Below are 12,620 nucleotides of genomic sequence, written 5' to 3'. Positions count from 1 at the left end.
CTCGTAAATCTTTCCTGCACTCTCTCCGATACCTTAACATCCTTCCTAAAGTGCAGCATCCAGAAATAGACATAATACTCCAGCTGAGGCTCAACTAATGTCTTATACAAGTTTAACCTAACCTCCTCGCTCTTGTACTCTGTACTACACTGTATGCTTTATTAACTGCTCTCTCAACCTGCCCTGTCACCTTCAATGGCTTATGCACATGTACATGTCAAAATGAATCACTTCTCACATTGAACTTCACCTGCCACCTGTCTGCCCATTCCACCAACTTGTCCTTTTGAAGTTTTACACTATCCTCCTCACAATTCACAATACTTCCAAGTTTCATATCATCCGTAAACTTTGAAATTGTGACTTGAGCACTAAGATCTAGGTCATTAATATATATCAGGAAAAGCAAAGAACACTGACCCCTGGGGAACTCCACCTTCCTCCAGCCTGAAAAACATCCATTAACCACTACTTTCTGTTTCCTGTCACTCAACAAATTTTATAGCCATGTTATGACTGCTCCTTTTATTTCATGAGCTATAACTTTGCTCACAAGCCTGTTGTGCGGCGCTATATCAAATGCCTTTCGGAATTCCACATACAACATATTGGCAGCATTGCCCTCATCAACCCTCTGTTACCTCTTCAAAAAACTCCAAGTTAGTAAAACATGATTTTTCCTTAAAAATTCCTTACTGATGTTCCTTAATTTGCCCAAGTGACTATTTATTTTGTCCCGAGTTATTGTTTTAGACGTTTCCCCACCACCAAAGTTAAACTAACTGGCCTGTAGTTGTTGGGCTTATCTTTACACCATTTTTTGAACAAGCGTGGAATGTTTGTAATTCTCTAGTCCTCTGACACCACCTCTCTGTAATTTCTTTGTAAATTTATTCCTCTACATCCTTCCCATTAGTTGGTGACCTACAGATTCCAGTGAGCAATGTAATTGCATGTTTTTTGTTCCTTAGATATAGCCAAATAGGTTCTGTCCTTGACCCCTCTGGGATATCCTCTTTCCATAGTACTGCAATGCTCTCCTTAATTAATACCACCACCCCTCCCGCTTTTCTTCCTTTCCTCTCTTCCCTGAACACCTTGTATCGAGGAATATTTAACACCCAGTCCTGCCCTTCTTTGAGCCAGGTCTCTTTTATAGCCACAACATAGTATTTCCACATGGCAATCTGCACCTGTAGCTCACCAATTTTATTTACTGCTCTCCATGCATTCACATACATGCTCAGTAACCCTGATTTAGACGTTATTACTTTCTCCCTTACTCTGACCCCATCTATTAACTCAATATTCTTTATTCTAGTGCTATCTGTCTCTACCAGTATTCTGTGCACCTTGGTATTCCTCTCTGACATTTTTGCCACCTTCCCACACCATTGCCATGTTATAGTTTAAATTGTAAAAATTGTAAATCGAATATTAAATGTACTTCATAGTGGCTCATAATGCATGTCTGGCCTTTTACTTTCCATTAAGTGGTCAGTCTGCTTTGTACTTCATATGACAAGTTGTGCATGGATTTTCCATACAGTTTTTATTACCACCATTAATTTCACTGCAATTTGGCTGCTCAGCCCTAGCCAGAGCACATAGAGTCTGACACTGAAAAAGGCTCTCGCTCCACTGGATTAACAGGAATAAGTAAATGTTCAAGCACCATACTTAGTGAGATCATTCTTGATGTGTTATTTGGTAAGATAATTAATTTTAATTGGCTGTATTTGAATTTAGATCACAGTGATTCTTATAAAGTCACTGAATATCCACTTGTCAGCATGGTCTGTAGTTTTGTTAAATCTATAACCAGAAAAAAATGGTATTTGGAATAATAAAGTGAGTTAATCCCAGTGTGTACCTGAGCTATATGTAAGAATGTCCCAGGTTTGACCCTTGCTCTTTGTTGATTTGGCTTATCTCAGCCAGGGCAGAAATAGGAAAGCCACAACTGGTTTCAGTGCCTCATGGTTAGAAGGGAAAAATTAACTTGCAACCTTATTGGGAGTCATATATGCACAGACATGCACACAATGTGTTGATGAGATTAAGCTGTGAGGCTTCCATTTTCAAATAGCTCAGTTCCAATGCTCACGCATGATTAACATGGGCACCATATGTTATTTGGGTTGTCTGTGCAGTTGAAACTGAAGATGGCTGATGAGAAAAAACCAGGTCTCAAGAAGGGAGCAAAGAAAGCCTTAAAGAAACTGTCAGCAAAGTGCGGGAAGAAGTGGCAAAGATCGAGGAAGGAGAGTTACTCAATTTACATCTACAAAGTGAGGAAACACGTTCAACCCGACACCGGCATCTCCTCCTAGGCTATGACCATCATGAACTCGTTCGTGAACGATATTTTGGAGCGCAACCTGGGTGAGACTTCCTGCCTGGCCCATTACAACAAGCGCAGCACCATCAGCTCCTGGGAGATCCAGACCACCGTGTGTCTGTTGCTGCCTGGGGAACTGGCCAAGCACACTGTGTTGGAAGGGACAAAGGCGGTGGCCAAGTACACCAGCTCCAAGTAAATCTCCACAATGGACTGAAAGACACCCAACCCCAGCAAGGATGTCAAGATGGGAGAAAAGTAAATTAAAGAGGAAGACAGGTGAAGGTGAAGCAGACGCACAATACACTCCTAATACTAATTGCAGCCTTGGTTTGCTTCTCCTTTCCCAAAATTCCTTGATGAGCATTCCATCTGCTATGAAACTTGGATTTTCTTTATACGAGCTGTAATAAAGCTACTTGCATTCTTTCACAATTACAAAAAACTTGCTTTGTTAATGGATCCATTGGCAAACATTTTCACCTTGAGGATAGGATTACGCTGAAAATAACTGTAAAATCAATATACAGAAGTACCTAGCAAACATTTTTGTGCTATTGCTCATTAATGCCAATGAAAGGCTACAATTCACTTGTGAAGCACAAAAGAGAAATATATTTTGAAAAGTGCAGTAGTATAATGATTTTTGTTGCTGAGTTAATATTCTAAATATCTGTGCTATTAATACAGAGAACAAATCCTACATAGCAGTTTAAGAATTTGAATTCGGTTTATTACAAAGAAACTGGGAACAAAAAGTTGGTTTTAAAAAAAAATTTGATAATGAGTTGTTGGATTGCTGTAAAACCCCAACTTGTTTACTAATGCGCTTTTAGGGAAAGAAAGCCAATGTCCTTGCCAGGTTGGCCAATATGTAACTCTTGTTCCACAGCAACACTGACTTTTAATTGTCCTCCAAAGTGGCCTAGCAAGCCACTCCGTTACACCTAGGGATGGGAAATAACACTGGCCTTGCTTGTTACGTTCACATCATGAGAATGGATAATAATAAAAAAGGGAATCATTCCGTTTTTGATAATTTTGTAAATCAAAGTACTTCCTTTAAAGCCACTTTAGCCATGATTTTTTTTCTTGATCAGAAAGGTTTTATTTAAATAAGGATCACAGCATTGGACTCTATCTGAATATCACAATTTCTTTCAGAATGCATGATGTTATCTCAGGGCTGCATCTAGCCAATTAAGTTGATGCAATGGTGTGTAAAAGTTGCTTTGTTTTACTTTGATAGGATCTGAAAGATGAAAAGAAGAAAGCGAGGATGGCGGCTGCCAGGGCAATACTAGAAAAATGCACTATGATGCTTCTCACAGCATCAAAGGTAACTATTACTGCATAAAATCAGCCCCTCTACAGGTTTCTGTGTTAATTTCTACTTTTTATTTTTGATGAATTTTTAAGTGGTAACAGAGTTAATATCAGAAAAATATCAACAGTCTACTATTTAGTACTTTCAAATATACTGAGGTCACTGTTAATCTGTGGTTATAAAATGGAAGAGACTAGTGAGATGCAGTATCAAAATCATTTTGGCAGGAAACTTCCACTCCTGTAATATAATTGTGACTCAGTTTATGGTGCCATTTACCTTGGCACTTCTCCTTGTTGCAAAACTGTATCAGCAGTATTGCACAGTTTGCTGTCTGTAAATGATTTTACCTCTTCCTTAGACTCGGAAACCGATAATTACGATTGACACAATCTCTCACTAAATCCAACAACTTTATTGAGAATTTTAAACAAACCATTTCAATTGATCATACAGTTACTCTTCAGATGGTCAATATGAGATGACTAGGTCTGGCAGCATCCGTGGAGAGAGAAACAGAGTTAATGTTTTGAGTCTGTATGACTCTTCAAAGCTGAAGAAGAGGAGTCATACAGACTCGAAATGTTAACTGTTTCTCTCTCCACAGATGCTGCCAGACCTGCTGAGTTTTTCCAGCATTATGTTTTTATTTCATATTTCCAGCTTCTGCAGTATTTTGCTTTCATCTGAGATGACTGTAGATTGCTTCAGAGTGATCTTTGAGTGAAATCTTCCTGTTCAGTTCACTGGGACTCTTCCCGTCAATACTTATTTTCAGTCTTCTTTCTTTGAGTGCTCCCTATCAATACCTATAGCCTGTGTTCCTTCTTGAGTGCTCCTATGTAGGACTTTTTCAGGGGTTTACATACAGAGTACAGTATATGAAATACCTCATGCACAATCCTCCTCTGGATGTGGATTGATTAGTTGGGTGTTTATCATATTCCCAAATTGTCTTCCATTGGCTTAGTCATATAAAGACTTATTCCTGTCCCGCTGTGATTACCTGTCTGGTTCGTCAGCCTCCACTGATTTCAATCAATTTGCTGTGATTAACAATTCAATTCAATTCAAATTGTTCAATTCAATTCAGCAGTATCACTGCAATTAACAAGTAGTAATTTAGCAAGTATTGCACCCACCCACTTTCTACATAACAACACTGTTCTGAACTTGTAGCCAGCCCAATATCCCTTTAAACACAGTGATAAAAACAAATAGATAAAAACAATATCCCTTTCCTTATTGTCCAATTGACTGATTACTTACAAAAATAACTACCAATTTTGTTTGTTACTTCCTCATCAGCAGCCTTTTAACATTACCTTGCTGAAAATCTACTTGATTGCAGTATCTGATAAGAACAGGAATATTGCAATGCAAAAAAGGTTGGTCATTATCTGAAAGAAAATGATAATACCAATTCAAGTACCCATGTTACTGTTACTGAAGTATCATCACTTACAAATGAAAGTTAACAGATTATAGTTCTGAAAACAGTAATACTTTATCTCAACAATCAGTAACCTACATTTGTCCAATAGTCAATTATGGGGTAATTCTCTTTTTAAAATTGTTTTTGTTCCATTGGGTAGTATAGTACTAGGGAATACATTTGATCAACAATAACACATCATCTGAAAAGAGGCAGTATAATACTTTTCAAAATGCATGGAGCAGAAACTCCATAACTATCCCCGATGGTGCAATCCAACACAGGGGCTCCCAGGAAGACAGCAGAAAGACTTTAGGGATGTCCTCAAAGCATCTCTGAAAAGATCAAACATCCCCGCTGACTAGTGAGAGTCCTTGGCAAAATGGAGAAGGTTTTTTCAGGAAGGCATCGATCGCATCAAGAGACTTCATTAGGAGCATACAGAAGCACCACCTTGTGTCTGAGTCTGAAGATCATGCATTGGATTTATCAGCCATCTTAGAACCTATTGAAGCAGAGTGCAAGCAAGTCACTCTGAGGGACCCAAGGGACTGCCTGAGAAGAAGAGAAGCTGCTGAAAACATTGAATAACGTGGATGACAGTGGTCAATCTTGCCTCACTGTTCTTTCATGTGAACATACAAATTAGGAGCAGGAGTAGTCCACTTGGCCCCTCGAGCCTGCTCAGCCATTTAGTAAGATCATGGTATTATGTAAACCTCAACTTCAAACTCCTGCCCATCCCTTGTTAATCAAGAATCTATCTAGTTCTGCCTTAGAAATATTCAAAGACTCTGCTTCCACCGCCTTTTGAGAAAGAGAGTTCCAAAGACTCTCAACCCTCAGAGAAAAAAAATTCTCCTCATCTCTGTCTTAAATGAGCGACCTCTTATTTTTAAACAGTAACCCCTTGTTCTCGATTCTCCCACAAGAGGAAACATGCTTTCCACATCTATCCTGTCAAGACTCCTCTGGATCTTAAAGGTTTCAATTAAGCCACATCTTACTCTTCTAAATTCCAGTGATAGAAGCCTAATCTGTCCAGCCTTTCCTCATAGGACAACCCACCCATTCCTGGTCTAGTAAACCTCCTCTGAACTGCTAATGCATGTCCACATTTCTTTAAATAAGGAGACCAGTACTGTACACAATGTGGTCTCAACAATGCCCTGTACAACTGAAGCATAACCTACCTACTTTGGTAATGAATTCCTCTCGCAATAAATGTTAACATTCTATTAGCTTTCCTAATTACCTGCTGCACCTGCACATCAACCTTTTGTGATTCATGCACTAGAACACCCAGATCCTTCTGAATCCCATAGTTCTTCAATCTCTCACCACATAGATAGTCTTTTTCATTCTCCCTGCCAAAATGAACGATTTCACATTTGCCCACATTATACTCCACTTGCCGGATCTTTGCTCACTCACTTAACCTATCTGTGTCACTTTGTAGCCTCCTTACATCCTCTTCACAATTTACTTTCCTACCTATCTTTGTGTCGTCAGCAAAGTTAGCAACCATTCCTTTGGTCCCTTCATCCAAGTCATTTATATAAATTGTAAACAGTTGAGGCCCCAGCACTAATTCCTGTGACACATGACTCATTACATTCTGCCAACCAGAAAAGGACCCATTTATGCCAACTCTCTGCTTCCTGTTTGCTAGCCAATCTTCTATCCATGCAAATATGTTACCCCCTACACCATGAGTTTTTATTTTCTGCAATGACCTTTGATCTGGTACGTTATCAAATGCCTTCTGGAAATCTAAGTACAGTACATCTACCAGTTCCCCTTTATCCACAGTACACGTGACTCCTTCAAAGAACTCCAATAATTTCATTGAACATGATTTCCGTTTTACAAAACCATGTTGACTTTGCCTGATTGCCTTGAATTTTTCTAAGTGCCCTGCCATAACATCTTTAATAGCTTCTAACATTTTTCCTGGCCTATTGTTTCCTGCTTTCTGTCTCCCTCCCTTTTTGATTAAAGAAGTTACATTTGCTATTTTTCAAGCTAATGGAACTGTCCTCGAACCTAGGGAATTTTGGAAAATTAAAACCAGAGCATCAACCATCTCACCAGCCACTTCTTTCAAGGCCTTAGGGTGAAGTCCATCCAGACCTGGGGATTTGTCAGCCTGCAGCCCCAACAATTTGCTGTATACCACTTCCCTGGTGATGTAATTTTCCTGAGTTCCTCCCTTCCTCCCATTTCCTGATTTACAGCTATTTCTGGGATGTTACTTGTGTCCTCTGTAGTGAAGACTGAAGCAAAATACCTGTTTAATTTGTCTGCCATCTCCTTACTTTCCATTATCAATTTGCCAGATGCACTCTCTATAGGACCAACGCTCACTTTGTTAGCTCTTTTCTTATTTAATTATCTATAGAAAGTCTTACTATCCCTTTTTATATTACCAGCTAGCTTTCTCTCATACTCTAATTTTCCCTCCTTATTAACCTTCTTGTCACTCTTTGCTGTTCTTCTGACCTGCCACCCGTCTTTGCATAATTAAATGCTTTTTCTTTAAGTTTGATACTGGTTTTAATTTTTTTAGTTAACCACAGGTGGTGGGCCCTCCCCTTGGAATTTTTCTTTCACATTGGAATGTGTATCTTCTGTGTTTTCTGAAATATCCCTTTAAATGTCTGCCACTGAACCTCTATTGACATATCCTTTAACCTCATCTGCCAGATCACTTTAGCTAGCTGTGCTTTCATGCCCTCATAATTGCCCTTATTTAAGTTTAAAATACTAGCCTTGGATGCACTCCTTTCTCCCTCAAAATGAATGTAAAATTCAATCATATTATGATCGCTGCTACCTAGGGGTGCCTTCACTAGGAGGTCATCAATTAATCCTATGTCACTGCACTGCAGGTCTAGTATAGCCTGCTCTTTGGTTGGCTCCAGAACATGCTGTTCTAAGAAACTATCCTGAAAACATTCTATGAACCTCTCATCTACGCTACCTTTGTCCATCTGATTTTTCCAGTGTATATGTAGATTAAAATCACCCATGATTATTGCTATACCTTTCTGACAAGCTCCCATTATCTCTTTTATAGACTGCCCTACTGTGTAGTTACAACACACCACTCCCACAAGTGACTTCTTGCCTTTATCATTTCTCATCTCAACCCAGACCGCTTCTACATCTTGGTTTCCTGAACTTAGGCTATCCCTCTCTAATGTGCTAATACCATAATTAATTAACAGAGCCACCCCTCCACCTTTTCCTAACTTCCTGTCCTTCCTGAATGTCACATACCCGTCAACATTCAGGTCCCAATCTGTCATCCTGTAGCCATGTCTCTATAATGGCTAACAAATTGTACTTAGTTATCTCTATTTGCGCTATCAGCTCATCTGTTTTATTTTGAATGCTATGTGCATTTAGCCTTTATTTTTGTGCTTTTATTATTTTAGTAGCATCTAGCTTTATTTGCTGATTTACTTAAATTTTACTCACTGTTCCTTCCTGCCAGTGTCTGTTTATTATTTCCCATATTAATACCTTTCTCTCTTGCCTTGTCTCTGCTCTTTAGTTTACCACATCTTCCCAAATTTGATCCGTTGCCCCAATATTCAGTTTACTTCCTTTACTTCCCTAATTAGTTGGCTCACGAAGACACCAGCCCCAGCACTGCTCAGGTGTAGGTCATCCCAACGGTACAGATCACATTTTCCCCAATGCCGGTGCCAGTGCCCCACAAACTGGAACCCACTTCTCCCACACCAATCTTTGTGCCATGCATTAGTTTCTCCAATCTTATTTGTCCGATGGCAATTTGCTCATGGCTCAGGTAATAATCCAGGAGGTTCTGCTTAATTTGGTGCCTAACGCGTCATACTGACTATGCAGAGCCTCCTTCCTCATCCTGTCTATGTCGTTGGTACCTACATGGCCCACGACCATTGGATTCTCCCCCTCCCACTACAAGTTCCTCTCCAGCCCCAAGCACATGTCCCGAACCCCGGCACCAGGCAGGCATCACAGCCTTCTGGACTCTCACTCTTTGCTACAGAGAACAATGTCAATCCCCCTTACTATACTGTCCCCTGCTACTACTACATTCCTTTTTGCTCCCCTCATTTGGATGGGTTCCTGTACCATGGTCAGTTTGCTCATTTACCCTGCAGCCCCCACACTCTCATCCAAACAAGCTGAGAGAATCTCAAACCTGTTGAACAATTGCAGAGCCACACGCTCCTGGACTCTGGGTCCCCTTACCTGCCTCACTCACAGTCACACCCTCCTGTCCCTGACCACTGACCAAATCAGGAGACCTTATCCTAAGTGGCATGACTGCCTCCTGGTATAAAGCATTCAGGTAATTATCCCTCTCCCTGATGTGTTGCAGAGTCTGCAGCTCAGCCTCCAGCTCGATGACTCTGAGCTGAAGTTCTTCGAGTCACAAACATTTACTGCAGACGTGTTTCCCTGGATCACAATGTTATCCAAGAGCTCCCACATGCTGCAGCCTTGACACATCATGTGTCTTGCCATCCATAATGTGTTTTAAATAATTACTTAATTATATTAATAACTTATTTATGTTTCTTTCTTATATATTTTATTAACTTTACCACCAAATGACGCAGGGTGACGTCAAGTGGAACTCCCGATGTCACTTTGCGTCATTTACATTTTCAGGTCGGCGGGCACGCAGCTGACTCAGATGTGCGCCCACCGACCTTTCAACGGCCTATTAAGGCCATTAAGAAACCAATTCAGCTGATTAATGGACCTGCCCGAGCAACCTTAAGGTTGGCGGGCAGGCCGGGAGCCCAAGCGGGCTTGTGAAAAAACATGAAACCTCAACCACAAACAGGATGAGGCTTCATGAGGCTTTTAAAATTTTAATGAAAGGTTGTAATAAAAGTTATGGAAATGTCCCGACTCATGTGACAGTGTCACATGAGGGGACATGGCAGGGAAATTTTTAAACTCCCTTATTACAAGTTTCAAAACAGCCGATCTCCCTGAGGCAGCACTTTGTCTCAGGGAGATCTGTGTACTCTCCCACAAGAGAGAATCTAACCATCTCTCCACGACATCCAACAGCATCCTCATCACCGAATCCCACATCATTAACATCCTAGGGCTTACTATTGACCAGAAACTTAACTGGATCAGTCAAATAAATACCATGACTACAAAATCGTATCAGAAGCTGGGAATTCTGTAGTGAAGCCTCACTTTCCAGCTCCCCATGATACTATCTACAAGATACAAATCAGAAGTGTGACGATATATTCTCTATTTGCCTGGATGAGTGCAGCTCCATCAACACTTAAGATGTTTGACACCATCAAGGACAAAGCAGCCCACTTGTTTGGCACCCCATCCACCACTTTAAACATGCACTCCCTCCAGCACCAAGCAGTGATAACAGTGCGCATCATCAAAAGATGTGCTGCAGCAACTCTCCAAGCCTCCTTCGACAGCACCTTCTAAATCTGAGACGTCTACCAGTCACACACTGGGACATTAAAGCTGCAAGATTCCATGGTTGTAAACAAACAAAATAAACTTTACTATACAAAGTCAGAAAGGTAAAACAATCTACAGTATCAATCTTAAACTCTAACATTCAGAATTAACATGAGTAAATATGAATTAACAGGCAAACTGTAGCTGAACACACCACACTGCACATTAAATGGCAGATGTGACCAAGACAGATCCCTCAGATTTCTCAGCAACCCATCCAGACATCAGTAAACATTCTGGGCAGAATTTTGCCCTTGGAGTGCGGGATTGGCAGGGTGGTTGGGAAGCTGACTGTTGCCCGCGATCGGCAGCTCTCCATGATTTTATGCGGGTGGGCCACTTAAGGCCCACCCAGCGTGAAATGCGAGAGGCAGTGCCAAACACTGCCTGTGCGGGCTCGGGGAGGAGGGAGAGCAAGCCTAGTGTGAACTTCACACATGTGTGCGAAAGAGTGCTGAATAATCTCCCTGAAGCACGGTGCTGCCTCAGGGAGATGAAGAGATATTTTTAAAAATAATAAACTGCAGAAAAATTTGATGAAACATGTCCCCTCACATGTCCCCTCTGTCACATGAACGGGGACATGTTTTTAAATTAAAAAATAAAGTTTTTACTTATTTGTATTTGCATTTGGAAACCTCATCCCGCCAGTGCATGAGGTTTCCAAAAAAATGCAAAGGCCGCTTGGTCTTTTCACCTGCCCACCAACCGATATGTTGAACGGGCAGTGAAAAATTAAAGTCATTTGATAACTTCATAGCCTTAATAGGCCTTTTAACTGTCAGTGGGCATGCACTGGAGCTGGCAGCGTGCCTGCCAACCAAACTATTGCGTGCCCACCCGTCGAACTAAAAATTCTGGCCTCTGAGTCACAAAATATCATGAACTGTGTCTCCCTCAGAAAAGAATTCAACTCTTCACTTTCAAACATTTAGCCTACGAATTCCCTCAAAAGCTGCTCCAACACAGACTGCCTCACCAACAGCTCACCTTCACATACTTCAACCTCTTCCCCCGAGGCAGCACTCCATGGGGTTCATAAAGCTGCACTCCCGAATCTAATTACTACCAAACTTCCAACTCTTTCTCAGACCGCTAGCTTCACTGAGTTGGCACTGCCCCTGGGCTTCTCCGAACTCCAGTCTCGTGGCTGCACCGAGCTATAAATGGCTACCACAGCTTCTTCTTAGCCCTAACCCTCTCTAGCACGGAACCAGCAATCTTCTGCCGACTTCTCAGCTTTCTAGGATTCCCCTGAGCCCTAACTGCACTGAAAGGCTCCCAGGGTTTCTTTGAGGCCTAACTGCCCAGAGCTTGCTAACAGCAGTGCCTTTTCAATATAGTTTCTTCCCCTGCTCCAAGCAAACAAACAGATAAATTGAAACCTGAGAACCTTCTTAAGCTCCATCCATCTCCATAACATAGACTTTCAGGGTTCACTGAATACTTTTAAACTGATTTGGCTTTAATTCCCAAAACAAAACATTCACTGGACTGCACTTCTTTGGACATCACATCTCAAGCTCGCCTAAGTAAGTCCACCTGCTGTTTTATGGCTCTTGCCTTTATAGCTGTTAACCCCTTAAGTTAGCAAGGCCCCAACTTTTTAAGTGTAATAGACTCCAATTCCATTGAATGTCAAGGGGAGTGTTAGATTCTCACATATTGGAGATAATCATTGCCTAACACTTGTGTGGCCATTTATCAGCCCAAGTGTGAATGTTGTCCAAGTCCCGCTGCATGTAGGCATGAACTGCTTCAGTACCTGAGGAATCACGAAAGGTACTTAACATTATGCAATTATCAGTGAACATCCCCACTTCAGATCTTATGTTAAGGGGAAGGTCATTGACAAAGTTGCTGAATATGGTGGGCCTGGGACACTATTCCTCATTAACTCCTGCAGCAGGTGTCCTGGAGCTGAGATGATTGGCCTCCAACAACCTCAACTATCTTCCCTATTGCTTGGTATGACTCCAAATAGTGGAATATTCCGCCCCCCCCCCCCC

At 41.2% G+C, this 12,620-nt stretch overlaps 1 protein-coding gene across 4 annotated transcripts in view; it reads left to right on the top strand.

Moving 5' to 3' along the window:
* The window catches only part of ctnnal1 (catenin (cadherin-associated protein), alpha-like 1), a 393,020-nt gene that overhangs the window by 277,575 nt on the left and 102,825 nt on the right, over positions 1–12,620 (top strand). For all 4 annotated transcript variants that reach the window (XR_005942687.1, XM_041185149.1, XM_041185146.1 and 1 more), the window contains one exon: positions 3,591–3,680. Coding sequence is in view for 3 of the 4 variants with exons in the window: in XM_041185149.1 (XP_041041083.1) it covers positions 3,591–3,680 (90 nt within the window). In the remaining variant the exon portion in view is untranslated. The remainder of the gene's footprint in view (positions 1–3,590; positions 3,681–12,620) is intronic.

The sequence above is a fragment of the Carcharodon carcharias genome, chromosome 3, assembly GCF_017639515.1.
Source record: "Carcharodon carcharias isolate sCarCar2 chromosome 3, sCarCar2.pri, whole genome shotgun sequence".
Classification (NCBI taxonomy): domain Eukaryota; kingdom Metazoa; phylum Chordata; class Chondrichthyes; order Lamniformes; family Lamnidae; genus Carcharodon; species Carcharodon carcharias.
This window is presented reverse-complemented; position numbering and strand designations above follow the sequence as displayed.